Raw genomic sequence first — 21,991 nt, forward strand, 5'->3', positions numbered from 1 at the left:
GGTGTGTGTGTGTGTGTGTGTGTGTGTGTGTGTGTGTGTGTGTGTGTGTGTGTGTGTGTGTGTGTGTGTGTGTGTGTGTGTGTGTGTGTGTGTGTGTGTGTGTGTGTGTGTGTGTGTGTGTGTGTGTGTGTGTGTGACGAGAGAAGCATGTTGCCCTGTCCTGCCTGCTGTGCCTTAAGGTGCACCCCCCCAACACACACATAAACCCTTCCCCCCACCCTGTCGGCCCACATCGTGTGTGTGTGTGTGTGTGTCTGTGTGTGTGTGTGTGTGTGTGTGTGTGTGTGTGTGTGTGTCTGTGTCCTGTCACATAGGGTACAGTCCCGGGCCAGTGATGTGCCCTATAACCGTGAGGAAGATGGCAGAGAGAGAGGTGGGGGAGGAGGTGGGGGGAGGACCTGTGTGTGCGTTTGCTTGCACTTGTATTTATTTGCATGTGTTGCACATCATTTATTTTCTTCTTCATGTACAGTTTAACTGCCTTAATAATATATTGTATGTAGGTTTGGGTGTGTACATGCACATATGTGTTTATTTGAAAAGCATCCCCATTAGCTGATAGTCATACACTGGGGTCCACAACAAAACGCAGTACAAAACGCATTACATAAAAACAATAAATACCATTAAATATGTGCATATTTTGTCTGTCTGCGTGTGTGTGTGTGTGTGTGTGTGTGCGTGTGTGTGTGTGTGTGTGTGTGTGTGTGTGTGAGTGGGGGTATGTACGCACACGTGTATATGGGTTTTGCAGCACAGTTCATCACTCTATCAGGGATAGTGCATCAGATAACGTGGGGCACACTCACTCACTGGTGTGTGTGCGTGTGTGTGCGTGCGTGAGTGCGCATGCACATGCATGTGAGTGTCCTGGGGCTCGGTCACCACTCCTGTGTCGTTGCCAGGGAAAGGGAAAGGGCACAGCTAGCCTCACACACACACACACACACACACACACACACACACACACACACACACACACACACACACACACACACACACACTGCAGTGTGTGTGTGGTCCTCAGAGGGTGGTGTGTAACACCTCCTGCTCTCCAGCATGCTGGGGTTGCAGTACAGTATGATGATGGGCAGGGGCACTGAACAGAAGAGAGGCAGAGAAATGTTGGCACTTCAACCACACCCCCTCTTTGATAAGCTGAAGCTGGGTTACCATAGCAACCCTCATTACCTGCACCCTGAGTAGGGGAGGGGGGGTCCAGAGATGCAGAGAGAGAGAGGGGTAGGAGAGAGAGAGAGAGGGGTAGGAGAGAGAGAGAGAGGGGTAGGAGAGAGAGAGAGAGAGAGGGGGGGGGGGGGGTGAGAATTCACTGAGCAAGCGGGTCAAGAGAGTTTTTTTTTTATTGGGTATGGGGTTTCAAGCTCTGGTTTGCATATGTACATGTCTGTATGAAGCGTGTGTGTGTGTGTGTGTGTGTGTGTGTGTGTGTGTGTGTGTGTGTGTGCGTGTGTGCGTGCGTGTGTGTGCGTGCGCACGTGCATGTGTGTGTGTGTCTCATTATTCTTAAGCGACAGTCCCAGGGCGCCCTTTACCAGATGTAGAGCATCTAATGAAGAGTCAATGAACTACAGTCTCTTTTTACACACACACACGCACGCGCACACACACGCGTGCGCACACACACACGTGCACACTGAGAGTGCACCTCCCCCACGCTCACCTGTCATCCACACTGATCCGCGGTGTCTGTCTGCGTTTCCAAGGGGTTTTCAACGAGTCGTGTCTGTTTGTTGTACAGGGACATCGATGTGTCCGTCCCCACCGGATTTGTGTCCTTTCTACTCTAGTAGTCTCTTGTTGTACAGGGACATCGATGTGTCCGTCCCCACCGGATTTGTGTCCTTTCTACTCTAGTAGTCTCTTGTTGTACAGGGACATCGATGTGTCCGTCCCCACCGGATTTGTGTCCTTTCTACTCTAGTAGTCTCTTGTTGTACAGGGACATCGATGTGTCCGTCCCCACCGGATTTGTGTCCTTTCTACTCTAGTAGCCTCTTGTTCTACAGGGACATCGATGTGTCCGTCCCCACCGGATTTGTGTCCTTTCTACTCTAGTAGCCTCTTGTTCTACAGGGACATCGATGTGTCCATCCCCACCAGATTTGTGTCCTTTCTACTCTAGTAGTCTCTTGAGGCAGACTGTTGGTTTCCACAAATTATTCCACCTACCAGTCTATAGTACGTCCGAAGTGCTGAAAATCTTGCAGAAAATAAAGTGGATACCCCTCCACTTCCTTCCACATATAAGTCCTACTGTAAAATCAAATTAGTCGAAGCCTATCTAGCTTGCAGCTAAGCAGAAATGTCAATTCAAACCATACATGTACGTATGTGTGCATTACTTTTAGCGGGCATGAAGTACCTTAAAATCAATATTAAAATTGGTTCTGTAACACACATGTAGGCAACCAGTATATTGAAGTGTTCTGTGATTTTAGCTTAATCGCATGAACCCTAATGGCTCTATTTTGTGCAATTTATCAAATTCTTTCTTTTTTACAATTGTTTGTCTATTCAATGATTCATTTTACATAATAAAGGTCTATGGACTTTCAGAAAAGTAGTGCATTCCAGTAGCACAGAGTCATACTGTATGAACAGTTCTGTACGCAGCTCCACTACCCTCACCTACTGCTACGGAGGTTGACAGAGAATGCACTTCTACAGCGTGTACATTGTGCAGAGATCACGCCCGCCTGGTTTGATCCAAAATCTTGCGTTATGTCCGTTCATTTGCTTAACGAGCATCAAGACAGTTTCATTACAAATCGTATTTCCCTCAAAACTTACAATAATGACATGCCCAAAATAGGAAAGCCAGGTTGAAAGTGATTAAACTGTGCTTGTGGTTTGTGTCCGGGTAGCTCAGTCGGTAGAGCACTCGCCTTCCGACCGCAAGGTCATGGGGTTTGATCCCGAGCACCCCCAACTCATCAGCGGATGAGGAGGTCATGGGGTTTGATCCCGAGCACCCCCAACTCATCAGCGGATGAGGAGGTCATGGGGTTTGATCCCGAGCACCCCCAACTCATCAGCGGATGAGGAGGTCATGGGGTTTGATCCCGAGCACCCCCAACTCATCAGCGTATGAGGAGGTCATGGGGTTTGATCCCAAGCAACCCCAACTCATCAGCGGATGAGGAGGTCATGGGGTTTGATCCCGAGCACCCCCAACTCATCAGCGTATGAGGAGGTCATGGGGTTTGATCCCGAGCACCCCCAACTCATCAGCGGATGAGGAGGTCATGGGGTTTGATCCCGAGCACCCCCAGCTCATCAGCGGATGAGGAGGTCATGGGGTTTGATCCTGAGCACCCCCAACTCATCAGCGGATGAGGAGGTCATGGGGTTTGATCCCGAGCACCCCCAACTCATCAGCGGATGAGGAGCACGGCTTGAAGTCGTGCGGTAAGTACTGGGAGCTGATGGTAGGTGTTGCACTCACAGAAATCCATCTCCCAGAGGTCTAGCGCATTGAAACGGGGATAGACTCCCGCACCCTGGCTGATGCCGACACTAAGCCAAAGGCAAAGCTTAGCGCTCGTTCGGATCCTCGATTTTATCTTACTTGTTTTTCAAACGTACTGTAACTGTAACATATATTAATATTTGTTTTCTTTTCTTTTCTTCTTGCTTTCTTCCTTGTCTATTTCTTAGTTAGTGCTGCTGATGCCCATATGTGACACACACACACACACACACACACACACACACATGCACACGGACACACACACACAGACACACACACACACAAGCACACACACCGACATAGGCTCACCTGCCCCATGAGGTCGGCCTCCCCTCGGTTACCATGGTAGCAGCAGGAGTGTGTATTTGTGTGTAATATTTTTTGTGTTCTTGTGACTCTCTGTGGAGGTAGAGAAACCTGTTCTCCTCTTCATCAGTCCACCACCTTTCCTCTTAGCCTCACAAGTTAACTCTCTCTCTCTTTTCTCTCTCTCTCTCTCTCTCTCTCTCTCTCTCTCTCTCTCTCTCTCTCTCTCTCTCTCTCTCTCTCTCTAACCCCCCTGCACAAGAAAGGGAGTAAATTAGACCCCGGCAACTACCGCCCTATTTCTATTCTAAGCTCCATCTCGAAAGTGATGGAAAAGTCTATGAACAGGTTGAAAAGTATCTTGCCACAAATAAATTAATGAACGAGTTCCAATCTGGTTTCAGAACATCCCATTCCACTGACACATGCCTCCTCTATTTGAGCGACCACATCAAACACGAGGTGGATGCTGGCAAATACTGCGGCATGGTCATGGTGGACCTCCAAAAGACTTTTGACACTGTGAACCACTCCATACTGGTTAACAAGCTAAAAGCAATTTTTGATAGGTTTTGATAGCACATCAGTGAGCTGGATGCAATCCTACCTGGAGGGGAGAGAACAGATGGTGGAGGTGAACGGAACACTGTCCCCTCCCCTTCCAGTGAGCTGTGGCGTTCCACAAGGAAGCATACTAGGGCCTTTACTGTTCCTAATATATATAAACGACATGACATCAGCTTGTGACTGCAACTTGTTCCTGTTCGCAGATGACTCAGCACTGCTGGTCGGACAGGAACAAACTGCAGGTTGAAAAGGCCCTCAGCTCTGAACTCGGTAGAATCTGCACCTGGCTTGCTGATAACAAACTATCTTTACACCTGGGAAAAACTGAATCAATTCTCTTTGGATCTAATAGTAATCTCAGCAAGGCAGATGGCTTCCTGGTTAGAGTGGGTGACAATATTATCACACGAAAAGATGAAATGACCTACCTAGGTTCCATCCTGGAGGCTAATCTTTCCGGTGATAAAATGGCCACCAACATAATCAAAAAAGTCAACCAAAGAACAAGATTCCTTTACAGGATCTCCTCACTGGTCAACAAAAACACCTTGAAGACCCTAACAGGAGCCCTCGTACAAGGTTTCTTCGACTATGCATGCACCTCTTGGTACCACAGCACCTCAAAGGCCCTTAAAACAAGGCTCCAGACATCCCAAAACAAACTTGTCAGGCTCCTACTTGGCCTCACCCCCCGAACCCACCTCACCCCTGCCCACTTTGACAGGCTGGAATGGCTTAGGGTCGAAGACAGAGTACAGTATCTTGCAATGGGTCTGGTCCACAAGATTCGATACACCACCAAGATACCCATGTACCTGTCCAAATACTTCCTTAATGTTAACGAAGTCTACACCCACAACACCAGAGGGAGTGCAACAAACCATGTGCAACCCAGATTCGGCACAAACAAGGGACTAAATTATTTTCGCTCCTATGCCACCAAAATGTGGAACGCCCTACCAACAGTCATTAAGACATGCGAATCCTTCAAATCCGCTCTCAAAGGGCACCTACGGACGGCTGCAATTCGAAACTGGCCCCCGTAAAATCTGAATCGTCCCCCCCCCCACCCACCCCTTTTCCCCTCATTGTATATGTTTCTTTTCCCTTTTTACCTTCCCCCCCTTTTTAATTCCCGTTCTGCTCTTTGGCTTTATAGAAGTGTATATTTTTACGTCTCTAAATGTTTTGATGAATTGAACAAAGTGGACCCGCTTGTAAACAAGTGTAATGCTTTATTGGGTCGTCCACTCACAGTTAACAGTCTTTGTATTGAGTTGTGCTTGAATTGTACTGTAATTCTGCAAACTGTTAATACATATTTCAATCAATCAATCAAAACTCTCTCTCACTCACTCTTCTATCTCTTCCTCCCTCTTCACACAAATGTGTATTTCTCTTTCTCCAGTCTCTCTCTCACTTCCCTTCACATGCACGCACGCACGCACGCACGCACGCACGCACGCGCGCACGCGCGCACGCGCACACACACACACACACACACACACACACACACACACACACACACACACACACACACACACACACACACACACACACACACACACACCCCCCGTTTCCTACTCTCCTTTGCTCCTCAGTGGTACACTTAACTATGCCATGGCCTTGTGGGAAATGGAAAGGTTTGTGTGTGTGTGTGTGTGTGTGTGTGTGTGTGTGTGTGTGTGTGTGTGTGTGTGTGTGTGTGTGTGTGTGTGTGTGTGTGTGTGTGTGTGTGTGTGTGTGTGTGTGTGTGTGTGTGTGTGTGTGTGTGTGTGTGTGTGCGAGTGCGACAGAGAGAGAGAGAACTTCCTGTCTATCAATCTCTATAGTAACTACTGACTGTATGTATGTGAGGTTTGGGCCCATGAGTAATTCTACTGTACATAATGGTAGTGCGTTACAACAACAAGATATACTGCCGATGGATATTATTCTCTGTGTGTGTCCCTGTCTCTCAGCAGTGTTTGGACGGTGTGTCTGGAGGGGACTCGTCTCTTATTCTCTGTGTGTATCTCTGTCTCTCAGCAGTGTGTCTGGAGGGGACACGTCTCTTATTCTCTGTGTGTGTCTCTGTCTCTCAGCAGTGTTTGGACGGTGTGTCTGGAGGGGACTCGTCTCTTATTCTCTGTGTGTGTCTCTGTCTCTCAGCAGTGTTTGGACGGTGTGTCTGGAGGGGACTCGTCTCTTATTCTCTGTGTGTGTCTGTCTCTCAGCAGTGTTTGGACGGTGTGTCTGTCTGACTCGTCTCTTATTCTCTGTGTGTGTCTCTGTCTCTCAGCAGTATTTGGACGGTGTGTCTGGAGGGGACTCGTCTCTTATTCTCTGTGTGTGTCTCTGTCTCTCAGCAGTGTTTGGACGGTGTGTCTGGAGGGGACTCGTCTCTTATTCTCTGTGTGTGTCTCTGTCTCTCAGCAGTGTTTGGACGGTGTGTCTGGAGGGGACTCGTCTCTTATTCTCTGTGTGTGTCTCTGTCTCTCAGCAGTGTGTGGACGGTGTGTCTGGAGGGGACTCGTCTCTTATTCTCTGTGTGTGTCTCTGTCTGTGTGGACGGTGTGTCTGGAGGGGACTTGTCTCTTATTCTCTGTGTGTGTCTCTGTCTCTCAGCAGCAGTGTGTGGACGGTGTGTCTGGAGGGGACTCGTCTCTGAAGCGCGTGGCGGTGGTGGAGGACTTCTTTGACATCATCTATGCCATGCATGTGGAGATCAGCGCTGACCCCAGCAAAGCTCCGAAGCACGCCGGGCAGAAGAAGACTTACAAAGCTGTGAGTAAATCGTCCTCACAAAATGTTGTATTATGCCCAGCGCCTATTTTTGACGGCCGCTAGCCCCGCCTATGTCCAGCGTTGAGGGTCTGTGTAAACACAAACATTGAAGACAAAAGTGTGTAAACACAAACATTGAAGACAAAAGTGTGTAAACACAAGACAAAAGTGAGGACGCAAATTGTAATTGGCCAGAATGAGATGATGTATAAATATATTTTTATAAAATAAAAATCATTGATTTAACTATATAATACCAGTTTCTACAGACAAAGTTTTGAAGCCACTTTTGGGGCGAATTCAAATCCACCATCTTGGAACTTCTGGTCCCAAAAAGCAACGGAAACAAATGTTTTTGGCTGGAAGGGCAAATGGTAGAAGCAGTAGAAGACCTGGAAACATACTCTAATTTAATGTTTACTAAGGTAATACAATCAAGGGTAAAGTCCGGCCAAAACCTCATTCAATTGAATGGAGTGCTAGTTTTTCTGCAGCTAGCAGGAGGGTTAATAATGACATCTGCTGGGCCATTAATGAGAACTACAGGGGGAACGGCTCTTACGTATTGGCCTGGTTTTAACAGATGCGTGCCGCCTGCCCCACATACATACATGCACGGCCACTTTCATTTTTTTGCATGTGATTGCGACATGCCATGCGCATATGAACCCATATTCATGAGCAATACAGTTCATCAAACATATGAAATACTCACTTTGTCTCACTTTTGTTTTGTTAGGCACAAAGTGACTAGTCTAGAACACCTCGGTTAACGACACAGATTAAAACTGTTACTCTTACTCTTACTGTTATTTTTATTTACTGACTTCAAACTTGGAGAGGAGAGAACACAATTTTATCCGATGATCACTTGCCCGGTTCACTCTCACTCTCATGGTGTGTGCCTGTGTGGATAGTTCCACTTAATCCTCTCATCAAGTTGTAAACATTGACACCTGCTTTGACACGAGGTGGAGACAGGCCTTTGCCTTATATGAGGAGCCCTCTGCAACTAGCGTAGCCTAGCATTAAACATTAACCCATTTAGGCCTGACCTCAAAATTTAAAAAAAATCTTCTAAATCCTCTTCTTTTTTTCTTTTTTCTGAAATAAATATTTTCACGATTTTTCAAAAATAGCAGACCTACAAGCTCGTAGCGCGCCACTCGGTGGCGCGCTATGAGCTTGTAGATCTGCTATTTTTCTTTTTTTCAATTTACGTTTTATTGAATTTCAATCAAACATACATGAAAACGAAACGACTGACAATTGACAATACATACAACCGAAAACAAAAACAAGACAATATACGTACAATACACACAAGGGGAGATGTCTGCCTCTCTTCTCTATCGATGATCATTCATAATACATAAGTGATCTGCTATTTTTCAATAGCTAAATTATAACATAATGTTTAAAACACCAAAAGCGGTTCCCGCCCAAAATGGGTTAAAGGGACGCTTCACCCCTTTTGCAACCAGGTCTTATTTTAATGATGTTTGGGAGACATGAAACATTTTCCTGGTGTTTTTATGTGGGTAATAAGATATTTTAGTATTTCAAAGTGTCCATGATGTCATGGGCACTGGGCTCACTCACAAGTGGCCTTGTGGTTAGAGTGTCCTCCCTGAGATTGGGAGGTCGGGGGTTCGATCCCTGGCTGGGTCATACGAAAGACTATGAAAATGGGACCTAATCTGCTTCGCACTCAGCATCAAGGGTTGGATTGGGGATAAGTCCCTGCGACATACTAGCGTCATGTCCTGGGGGTTTACTTGTACATCATGGCTGGGAGATCAAGCTGCCTCACGCTACAGAAACAGGAGATAGGCTCCTGCCCTATGGGCCACATGGCTCGGCAAGGCTTACTTAATTATATGATGACAGTACGCGAAACCTGGTCCGATTGACATTAATTCTTTTTACATGGCTCAGACTGAGATGAAAGGCATTTATATGATGTGATATCCCCCTGTATATCATAGCTGAATAAAACATTGGCGACCCCAATGTGCTCTGGAGCATTCAGCTGGGTGCTTTTGGAAGAGCCCCTGGTGTTTTCAGCCTTGGGGAAAAAAAATGCTTTGGCGGACACACAGCCTTGTTGTTTTACTATGTATTTTATACACCACAAAGGAATGTGTTTCATGACAAACATGTTACATTCATACAAAACCGCATTTTCTGGCTGCATAGTTTTTGCTCCAAAATGATCAACACTGCCTTCCTCTCTTTGCTTCATTGCCGTCCCCTTTCTCTATCTGTTCTTTCTTCTTATACTCACTTAGACTCTTTGTCTGAATCCCCCCCCCCCCCCCCCCCCCCCACACACACACACACACACACACACACACACACACACACACACACACACACACACTCAGTCTTTCATAATGTGTGTCTGGCTGTTACCACACACACACACACACACACACACACACACACACACACACACACACACACACACACACACACACACACACACACACACACACACACACACACACACACACACACACACACACACACACACACACACAAACTCTCTCTTCCTCTTCCACTCACTTTTCATTCCTCTTTCTGTGTCTCTGGTGAAATGCTGAGGTGTTGTACTTTAACAGCTGTCTGTCCCGCTAGTCTCCTGTCATGAATACACTCCTGCAATGTACTTCAACCACATGAAGCCTAGCGTCTCCTATCCTGGGGGCGAAGATATTTAGTGCAGACGGGGCCGAGTGTAGACCTCGGGTCGAATCCAGTCGACTATACAGGGTTTAAGGCTACGGCAACACCTGCATACTGGTTGCAAGCTGATAAACACAGGTTGTGCGCGGCCGCCTGTTTAGTGCAGTCAACACAGCCTAAAAATGGAGTAGCCTGCAGCACCTTCTACATGTGTTGACGTTTCCTTATCCGATTGAACAGAGGGGGAAATCAGCAACGGCCCGAGCGTACCCTTTTCGCTCTGGCGCATAGAATGCATAAACACAAGGTGTGTGCAACATGTGGAATGCTGTGCAAGGCCAACCAAACGCTGCGTTCCCATTGAAAACCATTGCAAAAAGACGGCCTCATAGGCAGACACAAAGTTACAGTAGGTGTGACCGTAAGTGGTTAATGCTCCTTTTCTGTAGCCATGAGATTACTGACTATTGTCAATAGTGTGTTTATACCACTGGAACATTCCTGCAAACTGTCTCACACTTGCTCCTTAATGTCCTTTTTAGATAGCGACTGGCCTGAGGAAGGTCACACAAATGCATCATTGCTTTGTCTGCCATTAACAGCTTACCACTGTCTTCATGCATCACATTGGACCCAGACCTAACTATTTTAACATGTAGGCTACTGTACAAGTACAGTAGGTCTGGAGGCACAAGAGAGCGTTGAAATGGAAAATATGTATGGATACTGGACAGCATGATTTATTTATTTTCAGTTTTTGCTTCATTTGGATGTAGGATAGGAGAGAGAGAGAGGGTCTGAGCACACTTTAGATTCCATGCGCGGACAGAAGAAGCTGTGTTTTGCGTCAATGACGCAAAACACAGCTTCCTTTGGCCGCGCATGGAAGTTCAAGTGTGCCCAGGCTGAGAGAGAGAGCGAGCACACCAAGAGTAGAAAGAGAGAGTGACATGCAACACAGGTCTTCCGCAGCAATCGAACCGGCGACAATGAAATGAGTCATATGACTGTATGTGATCGACACAACCCACTCACCTACTGGCAATTCTGAGCTGTTATCTGTTTACTCTCAAGTATGGCTGCAACTATTGATTATCTTTCTTTCTTTGTATTTGATTCAAAAAGGTTACATAACAATAAAACGATAAATGTGAAAATACAAAATATAGTAAAGTAACAACAAATCCAACTATCGCAATGAACAATAAATCATGGATGTGTTAGAAAAGGAGCAGGAAGAGGCTAATGCTTGTAATATCCTAGCCCTTCATAACAGTTTTATATCAACACAAAATGCTATGAGAAAAAATATATTAATAATATTAGTGATTATTCTTTCGATCACGTTTTGGATTAATCGAAAAATAGAGAAGCATGGGGTTTTTTTAAGTCATTTTTGGGGACAAAAAAAATGCTAAATATATCCAACAAGTACTTGTACATTAATTGTCTATTCACTCACATCGTTCAACACAAATGTTGAACAGTAAATTATTAAACTAAGCTAGTGAGGAGTTAATAGACAATCTGGAGGTGGTTTCAGAGGTTGGAAGCTGTAAAGTGTCTATCCTAATGAGCCCCTCCCCCGTCACAGCCCTTCTACAGTGAGCACCTTCAGCCACTGCTCATTGTCCTACACTCCTTCTACAGTGAGCACCTTCAGCCACTGCTCATTGTCCTACACTCCTTCTACAGTGAGTACCTTCAGCCACATGCTCATTGTCCTACACTCCTTCTACAGTGAGCACCTTCAGCCACTGCTCATTGTCCTACACTCCTTCTACAGTGAGCACCTTCAGCCACATGCTCATTGTCCTACACTCCTTCTACAGTGAGCACCTTCAGCCACTGCTCATTGTCCTACACTCCTTCTACAGTGAGCACCTTCAGCCACTGCTCATTGTCCTACACTCCTTCTACAGTGAGCACCTTCAGCCACTGCTCATTGTCCTACACTCCTACAGTGAGCACCTTCAGCCACTGCTCATTGTCCTACACACCTTCTACAGTGAGCACCTTCAGCCACTGCTCATTGTCCTACACTCCTTCTACAGTGAGCACCTTCAGCCACATGCTCATTGTCCTACACTCCTTCTACAGTGAGCACCTTCAGCCACTGCTCATTGTCCTACACTCCTTCTACAGTGAGCACCTTCAGCCACTGCTCATTGTCCTGAACCCTTCTACAGTGAGCACCTTCAGCCACTGCTCATTGTCCTACACTCCTTCTACAGTGAGCACCTTCAGCCACTGCTCATTGTCCTACACTCCTTCTACAGTGAGCACCTTCAGCCACTGCTCACTGTCCTACACTCCTTCTACAGTGAGCACCTTCAGCCACTGCTCATTGTCCTGAACCCTTCTACAGTGAGCACCTTCAGCCACTGCTCATTGTCCTACACTCCTTCTACAGTGAGCACCTTCAGCCACTGCTCACTGTCCTACACTCCTTCTACAGTGAGCACCTTCAGCCACATGCTCATTGTCCTACACTCCTTCTACAGTGAGCACCTTCAGCCACTGCTCACTGTCCTACACTCCTTCTACAGTGAGCACCTTCAGCCACTGCTCATTGTCCTACACTCCTTCTACAGTGAGCACCTTCAGCCACTGCTCATTGTCCTACACTCCTTCTACAGTGAGCACCTTCAGCCACTGCTCATTGTCCTACACTCCTTCTACAGTGAGCACCTTCAGCCACATGCGCATTGTCCTACAGCCCTTCTACAGTGAGCACCTTCAGCCACTGCTCATTGTCCTGAACCCTTCTACAGTGAGCACCTTCAGCCACATGTGCATTGTCCCCTGGAATAAGATTGAGCAACCCAGTCAGCAAATCTGTTGAAAATAGCCGTTCTACAAGCTCACATTGCGTCGCATTGTGAGCTTGTAGATCGGCTATTTTCAAATGGCCAAAATGTATTATAGGGCTGAAGTGGTTAATGTATGTTTTGTAATAAAAATCTAAATTTACAAAGTAACTACAAAGTAACTAAAGTTTTCAAATAATAAATGTAGTGGAGTAAAAGTAGAATATTTGCCTCAAGTAAAGGTATAGGAAATTGGAAATACTCAACAAATACCTCAAAATTATGCTTAAGTACAGTACTTAAGTAAATGTAGCCTACTTTGTTACTTTCCACCACTACACTGCCAGTCAGTGCTTTTTGCTGCTACATAACCAAGCCCCTGTTCGCTCTCTGGCACAAATTACTGGTAAATGGTAAATGGTGCATTTATATAGCACCTTTATCCAAGGCGCTTTACAGAGATTGTGCATTACATTCACACACACATGGCAGCGGAAACCATGCAAGGCACAAACTAGCACATCGGGAGCAATTTGGGGTTCAGTGTCTTGCTCAAGGACACTTCGACAGTAACTCTGGGGGAGCCCGGGTTCGAACTGGCAACCTCACGGTTGCCATCCAGCCACTCTACCCCTGAGCCACCGCCGCCCCACTGGAAACAGACTACTGCGAAGCACACTAAAATACCATTGCAGATGTTATTAATATTAATATACATTTTCATCTTTATCTTAAAGTTTAATGTTTTCTTAGTCTATCTGTCTATCTGTATATCGTCTGTCTATATTACTCAATCTCACTCTAACACCCAGTTTCTCTTCTCTAAAGAGTAAAGACACACACACACACACACACACACACACACACACACACACACACACACACACACACACACACACACGAAGGAGTGTGCATTGGTTTGTACTGGTTTGAACTGTAAAGTTTGTCCACCTGATGATGATCACAGAACTGATTAATGGCTTGACCCAAGCCAAGCCCCACCAGCCCATCTGGCCTGTCCTCTCAGTTGGTGACACTGCCCTCTTTTGGTCAAACATAGGGAATGCACCATGTCTTTCCAGAGCCCCTGTAGGCTGTGGCTGACATTTCTCTCTGCTGCGGACTCTGGTACAAGTCACCCCACCCCCCCACCCTCTATCCCTCGCTCTTCTCTCTCTATTCCACCCCTCCTCCCCTCACCTCATCATCGCGCTCTGTATCTTTGTCCGTCCCTCGCATCATAAATATTCACACATCTTCGCATGACTTGTTCATGCCCTCGTATGCCAAGGCCTCATATCGTCATATGTGCTCGCGCGCACACGCACGCACGCGTGCACACACACACACACACACACACACACACACACACACACACACACACACACACACACACGGCATCATACAGTATGTAAAGTTAAACATACCTTGCAGGGGTATCCTGTAAGCAAATGGATGCAGATTCAATTCCTGCGATAAAACCAATACAAGGCTGCTCAGTGATCACTGCCCGCGGTGAAATTGTGTGTGTGTGCGTGTGCGTGTGCGTGTGCGTGTGCGTCCGTGTGTGCGTGCGTGCGTGCGTGCGTGCATGCATGCGTGCGTGTCCATTGGAGGGGGAACTTCCAAATTAGCATGCCACTAAACATAGTAGGCTGTGTGGAGACCAGTGGTGGAAAAAGTACTCACATGTCTTAACGGCAATTTAGAAATACTGTGTTATAAGTATAAGTCCGGAATCCAAAATGTAATTGAGTAAAAGTATATAGTATATCAGTATTGGCATCAGTAAAAGTGAAAGTGAAAGTACTCATTATGCAGAATGTCTCATTTCAAGTTAACTCCTTGGAAGCCATGCCCGAGATCCCGAAATTAAAAAAATATTATTTAGCTTATTTTAGCCTCGTCGCTAGCCACCGCTAGTGTCCATGTATGAAACAGCCAAAATCCCTGCCACGCCATCTTTAGTGACATAATGGCTCATAATGAGATGAAGTATCATGATCGGAGCCTAATGAAACATTAATTCGAGTTTAGGGGTTATCGTTATCGTTTCCATCACGATAAATTCACTGCATCAGATGCGTCGACGCGTCGCTACTGCACCACAATGCAAGCCATTGTTTGCTTATAGATCGGTTGTGTTCTGAGCACTCCCAAAGTCCACGCCCCCTTAAAAAAATCTGCCTAACGATGATGTCACTGGTGGACGGGTTTCTGAACTGCCCACAGTCCTCCTATGAGAAGCAGACTGAGTAGAAAAAAGTGGTGCCATTTTATCATGATTATTAGTGAGGACCAATTATATGAAGATGGGTTGAAAAGTGGTGAAGTGGTCCTTTAAGTACGTACAGAACTTAAGTAAATGTACTTAGCTACTTTCCACCACTGGTGAAGACTGTAGAGGCATGTGACTGCATATATAAATATTAGTAATAATTTACAAAGCTATATGATAAATATGTACAGAAAAGTATATTTGTGTCCAGATGTACAGCATATACTTGGCTTTGTGAGTAAGACATCAGCATAGAAGGTAAACAGTGTCCAAAATACATAAGTCAATAGATAAATGTGTCAGTCAATACATTGTGACACAGACAATGCATAGCAAATTCACTGTTATGCCACTAAAATGTATTTAGGCGGGCCTTAATGCCGTCGTAATGGCTGATTTTCACAAGAGTGTGTGTGTGTGTGTGTGTGTGTGTGTGTGTGTGTGTGTGTGTGTGTGTGTGTGTGTGTGTGTGTGTGTGTGTGTGTGTGTGTGTGTGTGTGTGTGTGTGTGTGTGTGTGTGCGTGCGTGCCCGATGCATATCCAACTGGCATCATTACCATATATGTTATACTGTATGTACTGGTATAAGAACATATACGCACAATGTTGTAACAAAAATGAAAAATAAATTAATAGTTCTAAACATTTTAGAAATGCTCGGAAATGTTCCGAAATGTTTAAACAATTTCAGATATGTTTATGTTACGTAATTTCATATCTACAAGCTCATGAGCTATTTGTAGATATTTTAATTTGTTTATCAAAGCCATTTCACATTGTTTCTGTTTGTCCTCTGTGTCTCTCTCTCAGATAGCGGAGACCTATGCGTTTCTGCCCAGAGAGGCGGTAACCCGTTTTCTGATGAGCTGTGGAGAATGTCAGAAGAGAATGCACATCAGTACTACAGGACAAGACTATAAAGGTATCCCTCCCTCCCTCCCTCCCTGGCTGCCTCCCTCCCTCCCTCCCTCCCTGCCTCCCTCCCTGCCTGTCTGTCTGTCTGTCTGTCTGTCTGTCTGTCTGTCTGTCTGTCTGTCTGTCTGTCTGTCTGTCTGTCTGTCTGTCTGTCTGTCTGTCTGTCTGTCTGTCTGTCTGTCTGTCTGTCTGTCTCTCTCTCTCTCTCTCTCTCTCTCTCTCTCTCTCTCTCTCTCTCTCTCTCTCTCTCTCTCTCTCTCTCTCTCTCTCTCTCTCTCTCTCTCTCTCAACTTCACCTGAAGGTTCTAAGATCTATTGTGCCTTTCTCTCCTCCGCTTTCTAACAACCCCCCTTCTCTCTCTCTCTCTCTCTCTCTCTCTGTTAGTCCAGTGGCTTAACATGGTATACATACAGTACTTATTCTTGCTTTAATGTCACTGTTAAACCCAGGTCCGTTTTGTTCCGATTATGAGGAACCTGGGAACTGCCTGCAGGAGCCTGGGTACTGAGGCATGCATTCACCTCATCCCCTTTGCTGCAGGGTTGTCATATTGTAGTTGCCATGGTATCCAAGGGCTTCTATATTCTTATGTATAGTATATAATAGTGAGCAAGGCAATTGGAGCAGTTGAGACGAATAACAGTCTAAGTCCACACTAAATATCCATAATGTATAAATGATGGATACAGGGTCAGGACAGATAGGCCTTTTCGGGGAGGGGTCAGAATAAATTATGGACTTAAGACTGTTATTCGTCTCAACTTAAATTAAATTTACATTTCAGCTGCCTATTCCTGAAACATAAATGAATGGTAAAACTCATGTTGGGTTTTTAATACTTAGTTGACCAGATTCCTAAGGGCTCTATAGCCCATCTAAAAGCTCACAGCGCTTTGATGCGTTGTGAGCTTGTATATCTGCTATTTTCGCAGAATGTTAAATCCATAATTGGGATGCAAGGGTTCAAGTGGTTAATCGCTCTACAGAATGCTTTCTGCTATAAAAGCATCTGTCTTTACCTTGCGCATTATGTGTGAGTTCTACTGTACTTGGTTGCACTAAGAGCTCACAACGTGCCCCAGCGCTACAACCTTGTAGATCGCCTAATTTGGTGTGCGATACTGACACACAACCATGTATAAATAAGCCCTTACGGATCTTATTTGAAAAACGTCCTGACTTAACTTTTCATGTTTGATTTTGTGTGAGTCTGCAGTTTCTCTGACATTTTTCATTTATTTTGCACCTGTTCGATATCCATTGTACGGAGGGGTTGTCATTTAGAAGAGCCAGTGTATGTTCAGTACAGATGAGGTGGAGAGGTTTGAAATGGTTTTATCTGACTGCAGTGGGGCACTGATAACCCCATGGCCCTCCCTCCATGGCCTTTCCTCTGACTGCAGTGGGGCACTGATAACCCCATGGCCCTCCCTCCATGGCCTTTCCTCTGACTGCAGTGGGGCACTGATAACCCCATGGCCCTCCCTCCATGGCCTTTCCTCTGACTGCAGTGGGGCACTGATAACCCCATGGCCCTCCCTCCATGGCCTTTCCTCTGACTGCAGTGGGGCACTGATAACCCCATGGCCCTCCCTCCGTGGCCCTCCCTCCATGGCCTTTCCTCTGACTGCAGTGGGGCACTGATAACCCCATGGCCCTCCCTCCGTGGCCCTCCCTCCATGGCCTTTCCTCTGACTGCAGTGGGGCACTGATAACCCCATGGCCCTCCCTCCATGGCCTTTCCTCTGACTGCAGTGGGGCACTGATAACCCCATGGCCCTCCCTCCATGGCCTTTCATAACCCCATGGCCCTCCCTCCATGGCCCTCCCTCCATGGCCTTTCCTCTGACTGCAGTGGGGCACTGATAACCCCATGGCCCTCCCTCCATGGCCCTCCCTCCATGGCCCTCCCTCCGTGGCCCTCCCTCCATGGCCTTTCCTCTGACTGCAGTGGGGCACTGATAACCCCATGGCCCTCCCTCCATGGCCTTTCCTCTGACTGCAGTGGGGCACTGATAACCCCATGGCCCTCCCTCCATGGCCTTTCCTCGATGGCCCTCCCTCCATGGCCTTTCCTCTGACTGCAGTGGGGCACTGATAACCCCTCCATGGCCTTTCCTCTGACTGCAGTGGGGCACTGATAACCCCTCCATGGCCTTTCCTCCATGGCCCTCCCTCCATGGCCTTTCCTCGTGCCATCGTCTGCTTTCAGAAAGCCATTCTTGTCGGTTGGATCATAAATCAATACGTCTCGAAACCAAACACTGAACCTCCTGTCAGTCCGTTATTTTAAAGTTTTTTTTTTTTTCGACAGCCAGCAGGCTCGATCTGCACCCTCTCTTCCAGGAGATTCCGAGAACCCCATTTCAGTGTCTTCGTTCTCACTCCCCTCCTCTCCTCCCCACCTCCTTATCCCCACCCCCACCTCCCATTTTGCCAACCACCAACATCCCTCTTTCATTCCATTTCTGGCTCTCTTGGCACCCTAAAGGCACCCACAGTCCACACACATACATCCTCCAACCCATCCCCCTTTCTTCTCCTCCATCAGTACCCCTCCAATGTACAAACACACGCACGCACGCACGCACGCACGCACGCACGCACGCACGCACGCACGCACGCACGCACGCACGCACGCACGCACACACACACACACACACACACACACACACACACACACACACACACACACACTCCACATTGTTTTCACATCATCCCCCCATCCCGCTCTGGGCTGCATACTCATCCTTCTATCTCTCTTTGCACCATCCCCCTCTACCCAGCTTCCTGTCCCATTCCTATACCCCGCATGTCTATTTTTACCCTTCCCCGTCCACATCCCCCCATCTTGTTCTACCCTCCTCCAAGCTCCCCATGTCATAACCATACCCCTCTCTCTCTCTCTCTTTCCTTCCATCCTTCCATCCATCCATCCATCCATCCGTCCGTCCGTCCGTCCGTCCGTCCGTCCGTCCGTCCATCCGTCCGTCCATCCATCCATCCATCCATCCATCCATCCATCCATCCATCCATCCATCCATCCATCCATCCTTCCATCCATCCATCCATCCATCCATCCATCCATCCGTCCATCCATCCATCCGTCCATCCATCCATCCATCCATCCATCCATCCATCCTCCTACTCATCCCGTCCCATCGTTCCCTTCTTTCCCTCTCTCCACCCCCTGGCTCTTCTTGTGTCTGATTATGGAGGAGTCAGTGGCGTGTCCTGCCTCTCTCGTCAATTAGCCTAATTAACACAGTTTTAACAAAAAAGAAAAGAAAGGAAGAAAAAAAGTCCAAGAAACCAGTAAATTTGTACACATGGGAAGAGTGGAGAGGCATGAGAGAGAGAGAAGGGAGGGGGTGGGGCGCAAAGTTATTGTTTAATGGAAGAAAAAATACTGTCAGGGACATGAGGGACACGGGAAGGATAGACGGTGAGGAGGAGACAATTTGGGAAACATTTAAGACACAAAATGACCTGAGTTTCACTCAAATCACACCATAATGTGAAGTGAGCGGTGCCTTTCAAGCACAGTGGTTGACTTACTAGAATTTTCTAAGCAAAAATAAATAAATAAATGATAATGATAATGATAATGATAATAATAAATACAATTAATTACATTGTTGTTACACTAAAAACTTCTTCCCAAAAGGACTTTCAAACTGGGAAGGGTATGGCCTGGTCAGCCTGCAATGACATGCATAAGATCTGGTCATCCCAGCTTAGTAAGATGTTAAAAGTAAAAATATTTAGGACGACCGTTGAGCCGATTCTACTATATGGCTTCGAGACATGGACACTTTCAAAGAAACAAGAGAAACGGTTGGATGGCACTTACACCCGCCTTCTAATGAGAGCGCAAAATCTGTCTTGGAAGAGCCACCCATCGACTGATCTAATATACGGCAACCTTCCCCGTGTTTCTTCACTAGTCCGATCCAGAAGAACACAGTTTGCCGGCCACTGCTACAGAGCTGACAATGAGGTTATATCTTCCCTTCTTCTCTGGAGTCCTGCCTCAAAGCAGACCAGAGGTAGAAAACTGTTGTTCCCTGATGTCATCGCTAGAGACGCATGCATCAGTAAGCAGGAACTGGGGATGGCAATGAAGGACCGGGAAGTCTGGCGTGGAATTGTTAAGTCCATGATCTCGACCGCGGTCGAAAAATGATGATGATGACATACATACATACATACAAGTATGCATGCATGCATGCTACAGCTTACAGCCTTTCCTGGCCTTCTGGATCCATGGGACAAAGACAGCGTTCCTTGTACAGGCTACATAATAAGAACAATAAAACGTGTTTACAAAATGTAATAACAGAAGGTTTACAGGTGGACAGCAGGGCCTTGGATGTCTGTAGGATGGAGGCAAAACTGTGAGACATTATGTTTGTGATATGAAAAGTGATTTAAAGAAAGATATACAGTATGAATTATTCCGTTTGAAGAAAGTCAACACATGCCTCTCCTCAGAGCTTGCCCTGTGTGTAGACACGTAGCTAAACATACAACTAGCACTGCCCATAAAGGCTAGCTATCTAGTCCTCATTACACACACACGCACGCACGCGCGTCTGTGTGTTTATGTGTGTTGTACCAGTGTTGCCCCTTTGCTGGGCACCACTCGGAGAGAGCAGCTAATTGCCTTCTCACCCTGTGGGGGTCTACCCCCACCCCTTCCCTCTCACACACACACACACACACACACACACACACACAGGACCTCAGCTCCTCCATGGCGATGCCGAAGTGACTCCCACTAAAGTTCATGTGTGAATTATTAAATGTACTTAATCGCTGTGGACTGGGGCTATGTTTAATTGACACAGGCAACAGGCAAGCTGTGTGTGTGTGTGTGTGTGTGTGTGTGTGTGTGTGTGCGTGCGCGCGCGCGTGCGTGCGTGCATGCGTGCTTGTGTGCGTAGGCTACTTGTGCGCATGTGTGAACGTGCACGCATTTTGCTAATATTATTTATTTTATTCACCATTGGATGTCCCAGAAGCTGTATCAAGACGAGATGCTAATATTATTTATTTTATTCACCATTGGATGTCCCAGAAGCTGAGGGACAACTTAAGACACTTGACACTAAAACCCTATAAGTAGGATTCTGATGTTAATCAGTAATAATCACTTAAAGCTTATTTACTTTGTTGCACGTCAAACAGCGGAAAATATGAAATCTACAAGCTTGTAGATTTGCTATTTCTACCCCCATTGTCTTCCAGACGGTAGTATTCTGCCCTCGTCAAAAAGTTCCCGCTTTTTCAACTAGGCAGACAGACAACTGGGTTTGTCACAAGCGATGGATTTATTCCTCTCCACTCACTCACAGTAGCAGGATACACACACAGTCAAAATAAAAAAATAAAAAAGAACATTGATTGGTAATATATTCTGTACTGTACACATCGAAATTAAGTCAATTTACACATGACATGAGAGTAGCATCAATACAGAAAATAATGTACTGTAAATGGAAACACAAAATGCAAACCCAATTACAGAAAGCATAATGCTGTGTAACATTTATTTGCCTCTTCTCTTGGCCAGTGCGCACTTGTAAAAGAGACTTTGGTCTCAATGTGATTTTACTGGTTAAATAAAGGTTAAAAAAAAAAAAAAAGAAATGCCATACACAAAATGTGTAAAGAAAGCTAAGCTACAATGTCTAATGTAGTTCACAACTGAAGCATATAAGTCAGCAAATGTCAGCAAACTAGCATTTGTACAATAAAGCAATGCATAACTTAGAAGCAATGAGTCTATGGTGATCACAGACGAGAGAGATGATGCAAGAAATGTCTGCTCTCTGCATTCACAACTTGCAAACTGAGTGACTTCTCATTGCATACTGGTCAACAGGTGTACCTACCTTCCGCTTAGTTGGGCCCAAGTTTGACCACAGTGTCAGAGACAAGAGAAATACACAGCATACATGCACCACCTAGGGGCTGAACAATGATAAGCATGAAAATAAAATGCAGAAGCCAGCACAGGTAGACCTGAGGCTGATTCTGCAAATGCTCTCTCTAAATCAGTTCTTCTCACTTTGAAGATTTTCAAAAAATTTAAAAAAATTATAATAATACAATAGCAGATGTACAAGCTTGCAGCGTGTTGTGAGCTTATATATGTGCTATTTTTG

General features: G+C 46.1%; 1 protein-coding gene across 1 annotated transcript in view; it reads left to right on the forward strand.

Moving 5' to 3' along the window:
* The window catches only part of nol4lb (nucleolar protein 4-like b), a 185,311-nt gene that overhangs the window by 28,798 nt on the left and 134,522 nt on the right, over nt 1–21,991 (forward strand). Inside the window, exons 2-3 of the mRNA XM_079528322.1 lie at nt 6,974–7,129; nt 15,716–15,827. Coding sequence (XP_079384448.1) covers nt 6,974–7,129; nt 15,716–15,827 — 268 coding nt within the window. The remainder of the gene's footprint in view (nt 1–6,973; nt 7,130–15,715; nt 15,828–21,991) is intronic.

This window comes from Electrona antarctica (assembly GCF_951216825.1).
Source record: "Electrona antarctica genome assembly, chromosome: 2".
Lineage (NCBI taxonomy): Eukaryota > Metazoa > Chordata > Actinopteri > Myctophiformes > Myctophidae > Electrona > Electrona antarctica.